Source organism: Protopterus annectens, chromosome 10.part0 (genome assembly GCF_019279795.1).
Source record: "Protopterus annectens isolate FY-2018-M chromosome 10.part0, PAN1.0, whole genome shotgun sequence".
Classification (NCBI taxonomy): domain Eukaryota; kingdom Metazoa; phylum Chordata; order Ceratodontiformes; family Protopteridae; genus Protopterus; species Protopterus annectens.
Window position 1 is genome coordinate 1,417,923,042 of NC_056744.1, and position 20,033 is coordinate 1,417,943,074.

The 20,033-nt window shown below is 37.3% G+C and overlaps 1 protein-coding gene across 1 annotated transcript in view; it reads right to left on the reverse strand.

Annotated features, from left to right (window-relative positions):
- Nucleotides 1-20,033, reverse strand: part of LOC122813623 (vitellogenin-like) — a 487,128-nt gene that overhangs the window by 319,996 nt on the left and 147,099 nt on the right. The window contains exon 10 of the mRNA XM_044086038.1: nt 6,107-6,232. Within this exon, the coding sequence (XP_043941973.1) occupies nt 6,107-6,232 (126 nt within the window). The remainder of the gene's footprint in view (nt 1-6,106; nt 6,233-20,033) is intronic.

Consider the following 20,033-nt stretch of genomic DNA (forward strand, 5'->3'; position numbering starts at 1 on the left):
ACACATATATATATGTATATATATACACACACACACACACACACACACACACACACACACACACACACACACACACACACACACACACACACACACACACTTCTATCTTTCTTTCTGTATGTGTGTATATAGTATATATCTATACATCCATATATATATATATATATATATATATATATATATATATATATATATATATATATATATATATATGTCACATGTAAATGTAATTGCTGTCACTGAAACCTGGCTATAAGACATGCCTTTCTCCATTCAAAAGCTTTCCAATTCTCCTCACAAAGAAATAAAAGACAGCATCAGTAATCCACCTCATACCAGAAACCCTTTATTCTCTAATCCTTCCTACTATGCCCCCAGTGTAAGAGCATACATATCTGCAGTACCCTTTTTTATTTTAAGGTCTATTATATTCCCTGAGAATACTGACTGTTCCTACAACCCTATTATACAACAACCCCCCATTAATATTCAAAAACGTGCACGTTGATTGGTCAGCGTGCACGTTGTAAATCAGAGTTATAGTAATGGAAAAAGGTCCGGTCGCCTGGACTTTTTCCATTACTATAACTCTTTTTTTACAGCAACGGAGAATGCAAGATCTCCGTTGCTTCACACTGTCTCGCTATGTTAAACGAGTTTAACATAGTGAGACAGCTTCAAAAAAGCAATGGAGATTCTCCATTGCTTTTTTTAAAGCTGTCTCGCTATGTTAAACTCCTTTAACATAGCGAGACAGTTTGTAAAAAGCAACAGAGATCTTACTTTCTCCGTTGCTTTTTTCAAACCTGTCTCGCTATGTTAAATGGGTTTAACATAGCGAGACAACTTTAAAAAAAGCAACGGAGACTCCGTTGCTTTTTTTTAAAGCTGTCTTGCTATGTTAAACCCATTTAACATAGCGAAACAGTTTGTAAAAAGCAACGGAGATCTTGCTTTCTCCGTTGCTTTTGCCCACAGCTCTGATGTACTGTGTAGGCATATGCATGCGCAGTACATTAGAACTACCACAGAATACCAGACAGCTGCGGAAGGGCAGCAAGGAGGCATTATACAATGTCATTATTTAAGAAAAGTAATTATTTTTTTTCTTAAATAATGTCATTATATAATAGCAATAACCCACTTCTGGGTGTGGGTAATGCTGAATTTACCCACGGTTGGCTTTGTTTGGCCACTCAGGCTTTGCCCTTCCTTCCTTTCAATCCATTCATCTAGATATCTTTAGACTTGGCAGCAATTTACTAAGCAATCTCTACAATCTAAACATATGTAGTATCTGCAACAAAATACCTCTAGTTCATGCCCTTCTAGATGTACATCAGTTTGACATCCTTTGTTTATCAGAAACATGGCTTAAACCTACAATTAAAGACAATGAAATCATCCCCCCAGGTTATAGCATCATTCGTCGCAACCGCACAAACAAAAAAGGTGGAGGGGTAGCAATTCTCTACAAAGCAGAACTACAAATTAGCAGTCTAAATCTTAACCTACCCTCAGATAATAGTGCAGAAATAATTATCACTAAACTACAGCTTAACTCACACAAATCCATAAACATCATCTGCTCCTATCTTCCCCCAGGAAATAACCACAGCATACTCAAATACATTCTAAATTGGCTTTCTTCTAACCTCCCTCAAGAAACCATAGTCCTTGGTGACTTTAACATAAACTGGGCTTTATGCAGCTGCACTAACCCCACCACCCTGATCAACTTGTATGGTTTCTTGCAAGCTATAAACTCCCCCACCAGAATAAATAAACTTAACAATAAAGAAACCACCTTAGATTGGATACTTACAAATAGCCCATGACAAAGATACACAACAGGAACCCTTCCAGATTACCTAAGTGACCATATATTATCAGACATAAAACAAGCCTAACTATCCCTATTAGTGTCAGAACAGTCCGTACCGAAAAACATTTTGACCCCGAACTGTTCCAAACTGAACATAAACAATGTAACTGATCACCTCTAAAATCTCTCCCTATAAATAAAACTGTTGAATACTTCAGTACCACTTTCTTAGCAATCCTGGACCATCATGCCCCAATATGTGCTATTAGAAACAAAACTAAACCAGCCCAATGGCTCTCAAATAATACTAGGAAACTAATCCTTTGCAGAAACAAATCTTGGGCTAAATGGCGTACCACAAAGGATACTACTGATCACCGAACCTTTAGACAACAAAGAAATACTACGAAAAAAGCCATCCTACTAGATAAAAAGAACTTCTATCTCCAACTTCAACAATCCTCCCTTAAAGAACCACAAAAATTTTGGACTAGTATTAACAAACTTCAATACCCAAGCAAAACTGTCACACCTAATCCTCTAGGCTCCAACCTGACTGCCCAACACAAACAGCCAACACCTTTAACTCTTTCTTTACTACTTCTATACTGAATTTTGCAAACCATTTATCCTCTGACACCTCTAATCTGCCTATTCCTAATACCATTCCTCCCCCATTATTCCACCTAGAACCAATACCCACATCCTATATATGTTCCCTAATCCAAAAACTAAAACCCACTACCCCTCAGCTGATAAACTCCCAGCAGAATTCCTGCAAAGAGGAGCCAAAGCAATTGCTTATCCCATCTCCATACTGATCAATAGAACCTTAAAGGAAGGCACTATCCCATCTATTTGGAAAATTTCCTACATTATTCCTTTTCACAAAGGTGGAAACTCCAATGATTTCTCCAACTATCGCCCCATAGCTCACCTCTCTCCACTTGCTAAAATAATGGAGAAATGTATTCACAAACAATTACTTAACCACCTTCTCCATCACAGTCTACTAGCTAACTGTCAACATGGTTTCTGTCCATTCCATAGTACCACCACAGCCTTGCTATCCTTCACTAACTATATCAACAAAAATCGCAACAATAACATTCTTTCCTCTGCATTATTTGTTGACCTATCTAAAGCCTTCAACATAGTTAATCACCAACTCTTCCTACACATATTGAAGTCACTCTCACTTGACACTCTTGCTATGAACTGGTTTACATCCTACCTTGAAAACAGACAACAGGCAGTTCTCTGGCAAAATCATCTTTCGAATCTCCTTCCTATCTCACTAGGTGTTCCTCAGGGTTCCATATTAGGCCCTCTACTGTTTTCCATTTTTATAAATGACCTTCATCTATCCACTCCACTCTCTACCTGCATTCAATATGCAGATGACTGTACTATAATTTGTTCAGCCACATCCCAGACCGAACTTCATTCTCTTACACAAAAAGCTTTCAGCACTGTAGAACAATGGTTCTCTAACAGTTGTCTTCTCCTCAACCCGAAAAAAACTAAACGTTTAGTCTTTACACCTACCCATATATCCACCCCTCTACATTTCACTCTTACATCCAATAATGGCACCCTTATTTCTCCTGACCCCACCACCAAACTACTAGGAATTACAATTGATAATCACTTAAACTTTAACACCCACATAAATACTACAATAAAATCAATTAACAGAAAACTAGGATCCCTCTATAGAATCAAACCTTTCCTTACATCAGAAGCTAGGACTGCAATAGCTAGAACCCAATTAATCTCCACCCTATTCTATGCTTCTCCCATATATACTAACCTTTCTAAAAATAACCTCAACAAACTGGCTATATCATATAACAATATTGCGAGATTTGCCACAAACTCACCTTTCATCACTGTCTGAATCTAAAACAACTGGGCTGGCTAGAACTCCTTAATCAGCTACGATTTAACCAACTAACAATAGCTCATAAAACCATATACCAACCCAGCAACACTCCAATTCTCTCTACCCTCATTACGCCATATAATAACCTCAAGAATTTACGCTCCTCTAACAAAATGTTGATTAATACTACCTTATCAAAAAACTTAGCAGGTGACTCCTTATTCTCTAACTACATTGGTAAAGTATGGAATCAACTACCCCATGATCTTACATCTCAGACTTCTCTCCCATTCTTTAAAACTAATCTAAAACTTTTTCTCAATAACCACTTGTACCAACCCTGACTAACCATTATCCTTAACTAACTGTTCCACTCCAAAACCACTATATTCCTACCAATAAACCCTCTGTATACTACACTCTATATATTAACCTATATTTACTTAAATACTAATGTCTCTGAGTCCCCTCTATATACTACACTGTATATATTAACCTATATTTACTTAAATACTAATGTCTCTGAGTCCCCTCTATATACTACACTCTATATATTAACCTATATTTACTTAAATACTAATGTCTCTGAGTCCCCTCTATATACTACACTCTATATATTAACCTATATTTACTTAAATACTAATGTCTCTGAGTCTCCTCTATATACTACACTCTATATATTAACCTATATTTACTTAAATACTAACGTCTCTGAGTCTCGACTACTATTTTCCTTATTTGTCTATTTAAGTCAATTTTTTTCGTAATATTTAAGTCAATTTTTTATTTTTTTCTTCTATTCTTTATGTAAACTTTTTTTTACTCAATTTTGTATTACTGTCTTTCGATGTCTTTTGTAATCATTTATGTTACATTTTAAATTTTTGTAAGTTTTTTTTTTCCTCTGGAGCTTTCTCCCCCCCGGGCTTCTACTGAAAATGGATATGTATCCAGTTGGACTAGCCCGGTCAACAAATGTAAAATAAAATAAAAAAATAAAATACAATAAAATCTGCTTGCCTTCATCTTCACTCTTTTCCTCACTGCTACATTCTCCCTAAAGCTTCAAACATGCCCTTACCAACAAACTTCTCTCCTTTCACATGAAATGGAAATCACCATATGTTTAATCCCTATCTCCTTATTAAAACTCTTGAAAAAAATATCTTCATCAAATTCTTCAGTACATCACCTAATTTGACATTCTCAGTCAGTGACCACATGGCTTATGCCCCTACTATAGCACTACTACTGCCATTTTCTCTCTACATTTTACAGAGCATTTCTGTTCCAACATGGAACAAGGCAAAAAATCTGAAGCCATCTTCTTCGAACTTAGTAAAGCCTCTGACCCAGTTTGTTTACTGGGTAAGTGTACTGGTCCAAGGAGCCTTTTCAGCAATGACCTGGGTCATAAAGGCAGCAATAAAATCGAATAAAAATACAAACAAGAAGTGTTATAATAGATTACAATAACATGCAAACATATTACAAAATCTGTAAGTAAAAAATACAGATAAAACAAATTACAAAAAGATGCAAGCAGATTTAAAATATACAATAAGAAGCAAAAAGTATACCTGTTAATAAAAGGTTAAAGTTGTGTGTGTGTGTGTGTGTGTGTGTGTGTGTATACATATATATATATATATATATATATATATATATATATATATATATATATATATATATATATATATATATATATATTCATACACATACATGAGCACAAACTCATATACATGTACATGTACATATACATATTGCATTGTAAGATAGCAGCTACACAAGTTAGAATTGCAAATTACAGGGCTCAGAATTATGTGAGAAAATATATGTCATGTTTTTTTCAAATTTTTAGGAATTACCTGAATAGGAGGTACATTACTTCTTGGTGAATACCACTTAGCACTTTTCATGACAATACTTCAGGCTTTAGAATGGATATTCAGGGGTGATTTAGAACATGCTAATGATGGATAGTAATTGTATTAAGCAGTTCACAAGCTGATGTGTAAACTAATATAAATATGAATATAAAAAGTTAAATAAGAAGATGTTGGTAGATACTGGTGATTGTGGCTGTGTGAAACCCTGTACATAGATTATGTTCTTATACCAATGCGCAGAAATAATAATTTGTAAAAGTTATTGACTGAAACAATTCTTAAATGTGTTTCCTAGTATATACACCTTTGCGATATTTTGAAAGTATCCAATGTATTTATCAATAGTAATTCATCCAAATTATCCTCTAAGAAAGGGCCCTGGGCTTATTGGACTAAATGAATAACAAATGCAAACCAATTCATTAGTCACTCAGTCAAGAAGAGTCAATAAATAAACACATACATATATAAAAAATAAGACTGAAACATTGTTTAGTAAAAGCATACCTGCAATGCCCATTCTGGACAAATGTCAGGACCTTTACAGTATCTGTACACCATTGATCCATAAGCCAGTATTACCATTTTACGCAGAAGTTGATGTTTCTGAACATAGTGAGATGACAGAATTTCCTAATAAAGTAAACATTGACATAATGAATACATGCAGATTAGTATACAGAAAACAAATGTTTTTCTACCACATCAGAACATTAAAAACACTATTCAATGTATTTTGTTCTTTCATCATGCAAACAGGAGGCATTTAGAATGGCTTAGGCAATAAGGTTCTCATAACAGTTGATACTGTTTTCTTATTAACACAACTATATGGTGATATTCATTCAACTTTACTGGATACTCAAACATTACATAATAAACAAAGACTGATAAATTAGCAGTGGTAAATACATATTATACTGCATTAAGAGATGTTAGACAATTCTAATTTGTTGATAAAAGAGTTTTTTATATGAGTAAATGTTCGCATTCCTCATATTAAAAGGATCCAGCTACAACGCTACTTTAAATAACTTGGAGATAATCCAAAATAATGCCATGCCCGTAGTTTCAACCATTGAGTACAAAATACATAGCCACTGAAACCACCATCAAAATCCTTGAGAATTTTTTCTCTAATAGAAGGCATGCATAACTAAACTTGTTACTTAAAAATGCAAATTAAAATATTTATCATCTCAAAACAGCCAGTATTATGTTTTCTACAAAATAACTAATCTTAAAAAGAAAAAAAATATGGGCAAGCAAATTAACCCTGATCTCCCAAAAATAAAATCAGAAAAAAATAACATCACTTATCTCATTAAGCATTATACATGAATGTAGTTCTGCTACTTCTGATTCTCCTTTGAGACACCAATAACGGTTACCGGACTTATTTTGAAGGGAGTACTTAAAAGTCTCAGTAAGATGGACAATGTACACAAACAAAATAGAAAGAGAGACAGTACATGAAACAATTCCATCTATAGTTTAGTACATCAAAAACAAAAAACAAAAAATCATAATACAGGGATTGTAAATGTAAATAATAGGCTTACATTTGCAATAATCTCTTATAATAAAGTGCACAAACTTCAAACATAGAGAACACAAGACAGCCTCTGTACAACTATCTTCTTGATTGTTTGCTCATCAGATAGCAAAATGAATCAAATCAGTTTGGTATACACATAAACTAAAAGGAATCAAGTAAATAACTCATAGCTTGGCAAACTGTTACAGACAATACTTATTCATGTATTCTCAGTTACAAATTATAGAATAAAGTCCTACTGCACACATAAAGTAAAATACATAGCTTCCCTCCAAAAATTTTTAAAAGACTACATATCTCGAAATGGGGGCTCTGTCCTCACACTCCGTAACTTAAATATATTCATGTCATGGTCAGACAACCATGACAAAAGTGAATCTTCAAAAGGAATGGTGCAGTTGAGAGTAAATAAATGTAATTATAGCATTCTATGATGAATGACACTCTCAGCATTTTGCACAGAGAAATCTTCACTTGATAAATGGAGTTTTTGAAAGAATGTCAGGTGTCTGTATATTTGTTTTATATATATATATATATATATATATATATATATATATATATATATGTGTGTGTGTGTGTGTGTGTGTGTGTGTGTGTGTGTGTGTGTGTGTGTGTGTGTGTGTGTGTGTGTGTGTGTGTGTGTGTGTGTGTGTGTGTGTTTAGTGAGGATAGTCAAGAGGATTAAATGGTTTCAGTTTACTTGGATTCATCAACCACAATGCGTTGAGTCTCAGTTCATTGACCACATAACACTGTGTGAATGGAACCTGCCTCTCCCACAAGACCCACGTTGAAAACCATTTGTAAGTATTGCTGGGTTGAAATTCATCGTATTCTCTTCAACATTTTGTGGTTTTCAACAGCCAGTGTAGACTCATACATACATAAATATATATCTAAAATGTATGGAGGCATTTAGTTTATTGAGTTGAAGGCCATCAAATGACCTCCATTATTTTAAATTACAAATCAGGTGTTGACATATCTGTCCCACCCTGCAGAATCTATAGTAAAACTTTCTTACTGAGGAGGAGTTTTATTGGGCTTTCATTTAAATTTGATGAGCTGCTTTTCCATGTAACTGCAACTTGACTAAGTAACACAGACCAAATATATATATATATACAGTCATATGTCTGTTTAGCAGTAGTAATCTTAATTGACCCTCACTACAGATTGACTCCAGTTTAATCACAACCAGTATATAGGTTTTTGCAGAGTGGGCAGATGCAATACACTAGTTTGTGTTAAGATAAAAATGAGAGATGATCAGTATGCCTCTGCAAACAGCAATTATACTAGTCTATGATACTGATGGCATAGATATATACATATATATATATATATAAAATGTATATATATATATATATATATATATATATATATATATATGTATGTATATATTGGATACGGACACATGCTCGACTAGCATATGTCCGAATCACAAAACATCAAACACATGTACATGAAAGTGCTTAACATCGACAAGCGCTTCCGTGTATGTGTGCCTGTTTCATAGATCGGACTACAGTGCGGGTAAGGGAAAATTCCCTTTTCCCCACTGTAGTGCGATCTCAGAGTGAGAATAATAAAGTAGGGGATGTGTGGGTGGCACAGCCCCCCACGTGGGGGGTGCAGGGGGGCAGAGCCCCCCTGCAGAAACATAGATTTTTTTTTTTGAGTTACACATACACGGAAGCGCTTTTCGATGTTAAACGCTTTCGTGTATGTGTGTTCAGTGTTTTGTGATTCGGACATATGCTAGTCAAGCATGTGTCCTAGACCTGTATATATATATATATATATATATATATATATATATATATATATATATATATATATATATATGTGTGTGTGTGTGTGTGTATATATATATGTGTGTGCGTGTGTGTGTGTGTATGTATGTATATATATATATATATATGTGTGTGTGTGTGTGTGTGTGTGTGTGTGTGTGTGTGTGTGTGTGTGTGTGTGTATATATATATTTATATACATATATATATATATATATATATATATATATATATATATATACATATCTATATATATATACATATATTTATATATATATATATTTATATATATATATATATACATATATATATATATATATATATATATATATATATATATATATATACATAGGTTTACTATCAAAATTTTAGACCGCAGTTATGTGAACTGTTATGGTTGAAAGGTTAGTTTCAAGTTCAAGTAATGCTGATCTGGAAAATATTTGACTCCACAACAGCGAATGCTATTGTGCATTTGCTGTTGTGAAGCTGACATTTTGATTGGAGATCGCACTGCAGTGGGGACTGGGAAATTTACCCTTTTCTTCACTGTAGTCAGTCTCGGAGTTGGAATATATAATTAGCAGGGGGAGTGGGGGGCTAGACGATGCAGGGGGCTTTTCCCCCTGCAAAACATTTGTAGGAAATGACTGGATGTCAATGTAAGTTGGGTAATATTGATAATGTTGAATTCAAATTATCAGCATTACAATTTTTTTTGTTTTGAGTGAACAAAGTTTGTCATTTCTGACCTTTCTGTTTCAGAATTTTGATAGTAAACCTATATATCTATATGTATATCTATTTGTCTATATATATATATATATATATATATATATAGATATATAGAATTTTGATAGTAAACCTATATATATATATATATATATATATATATATATGGATCTGTGTCAGATGATCGAGTTTTCAGAAACTCAAAATTCATACAGTCAAGGCCATATGATCAAGTTTCTTAAACCATCAAAAGAACAAAAAAACAAAAAAACACAAAAATGTACACCCCCCTGCAAATTATATATACCAACTTCGAGCTTAAACTACATTGAAGAGAAGGGTAAATTTCGCAATCCTCGCTGAAAAGAGATCTCCATTCAAAAGCTTTGAGTTTTCAAAAACTCAATCATATGGTCTTGACCATATGGATTTCGAGTTTCTGAAAACACAATGAACTAATACGGATCCATATGTTGGCAGGCAGCACAAATATGGAACTCAACAACTGAAAGAAAAAATAACTAAAAATCAGATATTGTAAACATTTCACTTAATATAATTAATTTGTTCCAAATTAAGACCAAACACAAGATCAACAAAGACAACAAATTTTTTTACAGAAGGGGCGATCCCATTTCCTTATTTTTTTTTCACTAGTTGTGATTGTACTATTTGACTGCTCTACCAAAGTAATGGTACCCATATATGAATATGAAAGTATATACATCAAAAGATAGAAATTGTGGCACAGTGACTACTGACTTCTGTGCCTGGGAAACACACTGCTTCTTGATGTGTCTGCTGTTTGCAGTTTGTGTATTAGCTAAGGTTGCTTGTACTAGAGTGTCTGCCTGGTGGTAGGAAAGTGCAGAGTCCCTGAGTCTGAGTCAGGCAGAAAAATGAATGGGAAAGGGGAAGAGACTGAGGCAGGCAGGCAGATGAAAGGTGGAGGACGTGCAGACTTTGTAAGTTTGCAGCAGGCAGGCAAACCAAAGAGTGCAACTTTTTGTGATAGTTAATAAGAAGCAGCTGCCTCTAGGAGTATATTATGGCCACTACCTCTTTTAGAAGTAAGATTCCTGATCTCTGGCTCCAGAGAGAGTTCTAAAGAGCGGTCCACAGGAAACAACAAGTGAATAATGAAGGCAGTCTAGAAGGTATACTTGAAACCTGAAAAAAGGAATAACTGTTAGAATTATCTCTGTCTGTATGCTAAAGTGTACTGAAGGAAAAAAATGGTAACCAATAAAGAATACAGAAATTGAGATTACTGAAAAGAGACCACATAGAACTGAATTCTGTAAAGAATGCATGTGCATTTGTAAAGTGACTGTTTTTTTTTTTTGGGTACCTACATTTATAACAACATTTGACAGAAATTTGTGATTGAGTTTCTTTTCTGTTACTCTCCATAACTTTTTTTTTAAAAAAATGCTATTTTGTGTTGATCGTTATGAATAGATATCAGCACAAGGTGTTACAGGTCATGATCAACAGCTGCTGATGGTGCTTTATTATAGTACCTGAATGCTGATACTGAAATTGATGTCATTTCTTAGTGTGGGGTATGTTAATTAAAGGACACCACTTGTATATGTACATTTGTAATTGTAGGAACCAGTTTGCTGAAGATTAAAACAGTAAACTTTTTTGCTCCTTAAGAGTGGAAGAATGTAGATCGGGGGGAGAGAGAATCTTGTTCATCTGAGGAAGAGCTCCTGATCAGTGAAGGAAAGTACAGTTGTGTACACGTGCGGTAAATGTAGATGTTCAAGTATATTCACTGACGCAGTCCTGACTTGTGGGATTTCCTGCCATCTATGCCCTTGGCCAGCCCAACTACCAGAATAAATATCTCCCTCCTCTGAGGCTGGTGGACATCCTGTCCGACGTCAGTACGCTTAGGTATATAGGGAGCCAACCGATGCCATGATATCAGTTTTTTCTTCCCCATTAGAATTATGAGCCCCCAGGATGAACAATAAAAGCAAGGGTCTAAGTCAGAAACTTGGCCAGGTAGGGGGAACACCCAGGGGGTTCACTGGCTTGGGACAGAAGCAGACTACTATTGCAGACAAGGAAGGACGAAGAAGGGAAAGAAGACTGCAGCAGTGAATACCCTCGAACATCTATATTTATGGTAGGTATACGCAAATGTACTATGTTCTTCATGTTTCACTGTTGCAGTCCTGGCATGTGGGATGATTCCCAAAGCTGAGAAGAGGGTTTAAGGAGGATTATGGAGAGGAAAGGATGCCCTACACGATGGCAGTGGCAAATCCTGCTCTAAACTTGGAAAAGGCTGATAAGTTTGGTAAAGGTATGCATAGAGGACCAGGCAGCAGTTTCCAAAATATCTTTGGTAAGAACTGTTTTCAGGAAGGTAGCAGACATAGCAGTCACCCTAGTAGAGTGAGTACTGACAGCCTCAGGTGGCTTTTTACCATTATGGTTGTAACAAAAGGAAATACAATGAGAGATGCACTTGAAAATAGTCTGTTTGGAAACTGGCTTCCCTTCAGAGCCAGTTGCAAAGGACACAAAGAGTTGGTTTGATTTTCTGAAAGATTTAGTTCTGTCATGATAGTAGCAGAGCTGTCTATGTACATCCAATGAATGAAGGATTCTCTACCCCTTGGTTCTGAGGATTGGGGAATAAGGTGGGCAGGTGTTTGGCTTGAGTCAAGGATGTGTCAGTGACCACCTTGTGCACAAATGATGGGATAGTCCTTCCGGGATACTCTGTCTGGGTGGAATATGAGAAATAGTTCCACTTCCATGAGAGGCTGCAGCTCAGAGACCCTTCTAGGTGACGTGATAGTCAGTAAAAGGGCAATCTTCTAGGTTAAAAATTTTAGGTCAGTAGAAGCTGCCATTTCAAAATGGGGTAGGGTCATTTTTCCAGAACAAAATTGGGATGCTATACAGGTCTGCATTGCCTCCTGGGAGATCTGATGTTGATCACTCCCCTAAGGAATTTTTTCATCCAGGAGTGTGAAAAGATTGGAGGAAGAGTAGGGATGTGGGCAGAAATAGCAGATACATGAATTTTGATGGAAGAAAAAGTTAGGCCTCTGTCAAAGGGGGTGGGGGGTGGGTAGCCAGGTAATCTAAAATGGCAGAGATCTTGGCTGAATTTGGATTGGGGCCTTTCCTCTGACATTAGATGGAGAACCTTTTCCACTTGGCTGAATATGATTTCCTAATACTAGGCCTTCTGACCTCTTTGAGAATGTCTTTACCTTGTCTGCTTATGGCAGTCTCAAAGCTGAGTGCTGAGGGAGTATCCAGGCTGAGAGTCTGAGAGTCTGCAGATTGGGATACACAAACCTCCCCTTATCCTGAGTCAGAAGGTCCACTCTCTGAGGTAACAGCCACAGAGGATACCAGTGCTGTTTGGGCCAGTTTGAGGCTATCAGAATGACTCTTGGGCCCCCTGATGTTTAGGAGGACCTGAGGAGAAGAGGCAAGGGGGAATGCATAAAGGAAAAGGTGGTCCAACCGAAGGAGAAGGCATCTGTCTTCCATGCTGAGAGCAGTTTGCTCCTGGAACAGAATCATTTTAGTTGAACATTTGTTTTGGTGGCAAAGAGGTCTGTTTGTGGGGTTCCTCATTTTTGGACTATGCTAAGAAACGTTTCCCGATGCAGATGCCATCCGATCCATCAAGTTCCTGCTGAGGTGATCTTCTAGAGTGTTATGAAGACCTGGAAGGTATTGTGCTATCAGGTGTAACCGCAGAGAGTGCACTGTTTCCCAGCTCTGCATAGGCAGTGAACACAGAGGGTAAGAGTGAGTGCCTCCCTGTTTGTTTATGTACCACATGACTGTGGTGTTGTCTGTTTTGACTAACAGGACCCCTGGTTTCCATTTTTCTCTGAAAGCTACTATGCCCTTTTGAACTGCTATAAGTTCTTTCCGGTTTATGTGCTTGTCTCTGACCTGAATTTCCTATTTGTCTTGGAACTGAAGGTGCTGGAAATGAGCCCCCAGGCTGTCTCTGATTCATCTGTGGTTACTGTTTGGCCTTGAGGGATAAACCTGAAGGGGAGACCTAGGTTCTGGGCACATGCCTGTGTCCACCATGCAAATTCATCCTTGAGACAAGGGATCAGATGAATTTATGTCACTAGGGATTGTAAGTGCTGGCACCACACATTCCTGAGGTACCACTGAAGCGTCCTCATGTGTATTCTGGCCAGAGGAAGCATGAAGATACACGATGCCATATAGCCTAATGTTCTGAAGAATTCCCTGGCTGAAAGGCATTGTCTCTGCATAATGTGTTGGAAATATTGAGTCAGAAAGGAGACCTTTTTTTGTAGGGAGAAAGGCCTTTTGAAGTGAAGAATCCAGAAGCATTCCCAAGAAAACTATCCTGGTGGATGGGTCTGTGTTACAACAGCATAGATTTATGGTGAACCCCAAGGAGGTTAGGAGGTTTTGAGTAAAGGCCAGATCCCTAAGGAGCTTTAATTAACTCATGGCTTGAATAAGGCAGTTGTGCAGAAAAGGATAAATATGGACCCCTCTTGTTCTGCAGAAGGCGATCACAGGGGCTAAGCACTTTGTGAAAATTCTGACAAGCCAAAGGGCAGTGTAGAAAACTGAAAGTGATTAGTACCTGCTCTGAAATGTAGAAATCTTTAAAAGAAGTAAGGAGGGGTCCCTCCTCAAAGATAGACTCCTCCTGGTCAGAATCCTCATCGGATTCAGGAGGCTCAGGGTAAACTTCAAGGGTAGGTTCCCTCTTTTTTTTTCCCTGGGGAAGACTCCAAAGGGGGTGCCTAGCTCTGACTATAGAAATAAGGTGTTCAGCTAACCTCACCAGGTCTTGCTGATATCCCTGTGCATGAAAGACGATAGGCCTAGGCATAAGGCTTGAGGTAGTACACTTCTTAGAGGAAACTTTGGCCTTGGGCCTAGGTACAGCCACAATACTGATGCCAGTCTCTCTGGAAGAATGAGCTGAGGCAGGCTGAAGCCACAAAGGGACATCACTGGTGAAAGAGTTCTCTTCGGAAGCTGAGGTCTGCTGAGTGAACCTGGACCCAACCTGCAATCAAAAGTCAAGGTCTGTTTAGAAGTTGAGGGACTCAACAGCATGTTGGACTCCGGATGGATTTTGACAGAGGTCTGCACCACAACCTCAGTCACAGAAGGGGGCTGTGAAAGTGCTTCACCTTCCTAAGTGATGACAATCTTTGGGGGACTGGTAGAAAGAGAGATTGTCATCTAAGACCCTAAGCTTGAGTCTTTTTTCCCTATCCTTCCTATGCTTAGGGAGCTCAAACTTGGGAAGACCAGCAAACGCTATTGGACGATGTGAAGTAGATGGGAGACTAAGATGCCTAGCTAAGATCTGAGCCCTATGTGTGATAGTCCTAGAATTGAAATGAGTGCAGAAATGACAATTAGGAATGTCGTGATCAGGGCCTAGACAGCTGACACAGTGTATGGGCGTCTTGGTGTTGGATATCCTTATCACAGCTGAGCCTTATCTGACATGGATTAAAGCAAGAAAAAAGAGTTTCCCATTGGGACAGTTAGCTTTCAAATTACTTCTCTCTCTGGTGCAGACCAATGCACTGAATTACTGCTATGGGTGCCGAAGGCAAGAAAAGACATATCATGGTGTCAGTTGGCTCCAGTATGTCCAAGCGTAGTGATGTCAGATAGGATGCCCACCAGCCTATGGAGGAGGACGATTTTTACTCTGGTAGTTGGGCCAGCCAAGGGCTTACATGGTAGGAAATCCCACAAGTCAGGACTGCAACAGTGGAACATGAAGAACATCCCTTTTTAATGCTCAGTTTAGGAGATGAGGAGAGCAGATTGAAGAATCTGGGATAACAGCCTAATTTTGCTCATCATCTTAGAGGAATTGAGGCACCATATCATAGAATGGCACCAGGTATAAATGAGTAAGCCAGGGTTCTGCCAGAAAGCATGCCTATGGAATGTGATAATGCTGAAGCTTTAACTGCTAGAAGTACAGAGTCTGTTTCTGCCACAGGGCTACTACTATGCATATTGCATGTGATATTGTGATAGAGGGAAACTAGATGCAAACGTTATTGAATTCAGAAAGCATGAGTACATTTCTTAGAACAAAATAAGTTTGCAAATATAAAACAACTTCTGAAAAGAAAATTGGGGTAATTTGCATGTTTGAAGATAAAACGGAATACTACATGACAGAAGTAGAAATACCACCTATTTTAGGCAAAGTGTTATAACCAGCAGCTCCACTGTCAGACTTAACACATGATGTGATAAATGGCCAAGATGTTCCCTAATTCAGAGAGCTATGGAAGACACAGGGAAAGAGTTCAACTAGATAAAATGAAAAAGTGTAGGGTAGAAGACATCTTTAGAAGGAAAGATTAGATAAATCTGATACTGAGTTTTACTAAAAGATTCTAGCAGGTAGAACAATAAATTAAGTTTGTGTGTAATCTAACAGTGAAGAGTCCATGGTTGAGAATATTAAGGGAGGTAGATGCATAAATTGAGAAAGAGATTGGTGAATCTCACACAAAAAAAGAGAACTTAGAGTCTTATGTTTATCCTTGCTATGTCAAAGCAGGCAGCCAATCAGAAACAGAAACAAAACTCTAAAGATAAAGCACACAAAATAAGTGAAAAAATGAAGGAAAGTAAGCATTACCCCGGTAGAAGAAAATTTCTGTGAGTTGCATTTTTAGAGGATAAATTAGCTAAAGTGAGCTTGCCACAGCTGCAGATGGTCTCTGGATGAGTCCACCTAACTGGTTATCAAATGATATTTAAATAAATAAATAAAATAAAATAGGAAAATATTGTACCAATATTTATAGCAGAAACATTCATGGCTTCTACTGAACTTCAAAATACTGGTGAAAATATTGCTGATATGAAAGACCACCAGGTAAGACTGTTAATTTTGAAAAGGCTCAATATGAAGGCCATTCATTAAGTAATGCTAGAGTAGATGAGGATCCAAAGTAACAGAACACCCTGACTTCAAATCCATACTTTGAACTAAGAAATGACCTGTGCTGTAGGGTAACCAAAGGCAGAGAACAGACACTAAGCCAGTTGATAGTTCTGAAGCCTTATAGATTATTGTAATGAAATTAGCATATAGCTACACTTTGGGCGCTCATTTAGACATGGATAAGTCACAAGCCAGGATTTTGGTTAGATTTTGCAAGCCTTGTGTCATGAAGGATAGAGAACATTTTTCCACAATTTGTCCTGAATTTCAAAAGAGTGATCCTGTCCCAGGTTTTAAAAACAATTTGGTATCCATGCTAATTGTGAATCTTACTTTTGAACAAACAGCAAGGTACATTGTGGGTCCACTTGCAAAACAGTAGGAACCAAAAGAACTATCATTATATCCTAGCAATTGCTGATTATGAAACAAAATTTCCTGAAACAATGCCCCCTATGAAGAGTTATTGCAAATTCCATAGTCCAGTGCAAAATAACTAATATTGCTTTTCTGTATGGTTGGAATTCCTGAAGAAACTCTTACTGACAAAGGCACCTAATTCATGTCCACAGTTTCATGAATACCACCTCCCTAAATTTCAAGCCATCATATACTCTCTCTATCAAATTTGGCTACTTGATAATATAGCTAAGTGCAAGTTAGATGTCTGCTATTATAATATGTCATAGACCAATGGATAGTGAAACCACAGGCTAAAAACATTAAAGCAATACAAAACTAGCCTGTGCCAGCCACTAAGAAGCAAAGTAAAGACCTTTATATCTGACAATGTGTTATTAAAAATGTATTCAACATTTTGCTGCCACTGCTTGCTCCCTGACTGTCTCAACCAGAGGTATTGTTCCTTTGAAAGTTTAGTGGATTGCTGAAACAGTACAAGCTTCAATGTAGCTGAAAAATATGCTGTGCTAAGAACCAGTATTTAACTTCATGATTTTTTTAAGCAATTCTTAAATGCCACTGAGGTAGGCATAGTTGCAGTCTTGTCTCAGGCTGCAGATAAGAAAGCATGGACTTGGTGTTGGACTTCAAAGTTCAAGCAGATTTAGAAGAACTCATGCCTTTTAGAGTTCCAATATTTAAATTTTCTTTTCTTCTTCTCGAGATTGTGAAAAAAAAAATTACAAGGCTTTGAATTCCTTTTCAATTAGCTGTGGCTTAGAAAAGCAAGGATTATTTTTTTATCCAAATTTATGGTGAATAGTTGACCTTCTAAACCCAAATTATCTCTGGCAAATACTCCTGTCCCTATTGCAGACATTAGTTTACTTGACCAAATTACACGGAACAGGTTTTTCCACCAGTCAATGCCTAGCTCTGATGCGGCATGCCATTTGTAGTCTTTGTTCTCTTCTCTTATCTAGAGGATACTGCACACCACAGTTGATGCCTGAATTTGCTGGTCAACATAACTCTTTCACTCATAGGCATCACCCAGAGTCTGCTCAAGCTTATAAATGCATTCAATTTTGGGTCCATTCTGCTGCAGACCTATCATGTTCATCTGAGAAGCCTGGCTTTGAGGTAGCAACATACATCATGTTTTTAGGAAGTGGGAGAAATGCCACACAGATACTTACAAACTGTATACAGGCAGTGACCAATGATCAGGATCAAACTCTGGATCTTATCTCTGTGATGCAAAGATAGGTCCATAGGTAAGAACTAGGTGATCATTATTCTGACCATTACAAACCTAGACAATAACCCATATTCAAAGGTTCCCTCCAGTTTCAAGGAGGCCAACACAAGATAGACCGGGGAGGATTTGATGCTGCCCGTCCACTTTTCTTGGTTTACTTCAAAGGTGGCACGGGTGCACGTCAGTTTGACATTCAGTGGATGTTTGTTCCAGAGGTGAGGTACACATTGGGAGATGAATATATAATGTTAATGTGTCTTATTTATCTGTTGATGAAGGTATATTATTTTAATTGAATATATGAGGAACCATTTATTCTATGAAGGAACAGGAGGTCAAAGAGGGATGGATCTTTTATGACTTGAAAGGATAGGCAGATTCCTGTGGAAGAGATGATAAGAAAATGAGTACAAAGAGTGGGTTGTGAGTCTGTCCTGATAACTTAGGTTTTTGAGATAACTGATCTTTTCAGTCAGGAATCTTTGAGGTCTCTCATATTAAAAAAAATACATGACAGAGGGGCATTATATTTAATTATGGGTCTGAAGAGATGTGTGTAAAGAGGAATTAAGACTTGGGGGTTTGTAAATTTTGATGAGCCATACAGAAAGCTTTCTGAACTGTTGCTGAAAGAAGACAGTCAACAGATAGATAAGGAATTATTAACAAGGTGGCTTAAATCCCTCATGGCATTATCTGAATATAAGTTGTATGTCACCTATATTTTATGGTAAAATGTTTATTTTTATCAAAATCTTAGCCAGTACTCCACTCAGTCATCCCCAAATACATAGAACTCAAAAATGAATATGCAGAGAAAATAAAATGAGACAGAAGCAGTTCATATTCAAATCAAGATAGAGTACAACTGAATTGAATTTGCAATGATACAGATAGTGAAGAAGAAGCTGAAGATGATGAAATAGTCCAACTGTGTGCATTCCTAGACCTGGAGAAAGCATATCACAAAGTGCCAAGTAAACTAATTTGGGCAGTCCTTTCAATGTGATGGTTTGAAGTCCCAAAACATTGATAGAATTAGTGCAGCCTGTGTACTAGGACCCAGTGCTACAAGTACTAACAGTGTTATGACTCACAGAGGGGTTCCCATTCAGTGAAGGTTGTACATCTGGGTGCAGCTTTGAGGCCATTCTTGTTCATATGATAATGAACTACATCAGCAAACAGGTCAGGGCAACAAATCAACAAAGCTGCTGTATGCAGACAATGTGGTACTACACACAAACTCTGATCAGGATCTCCAGCCATTGACAGAGCACTGAAATGCAAAGCTAGGCATATGGGATGAAATGGAGTACATACAGAACAGTGGTCATCAAAGGAAATAGGGGGAAATCAGAAGATGCTGCCAATTGATATAGAAGGGAAATTAGTGAGATGGCAGTTTAACAGCTTCAGGTGTCTAGGTGGTGTGGTTGTAGAGAAGAGAAGTCTTAATAAGAGGTCAAATGTAGAATCAGAGTTTCTATTGCCAAATAGCACAGAGTGTCGGGGTTACTGCATGACAGAAGAAAGCCATAAAAGCTGAAAAGTGAGGTATACCAAACAGTGAGGCGACCTGTGATTCTGTATAGTACAGAAATATGAGGAGTGAAGACAGATCCACTAAGGAAGGTTAAAGTGATGGAGAAAAAGTGCCTGAGACAGGAAGTAGGATGCACGCTTTGGAACATATGAAAAAA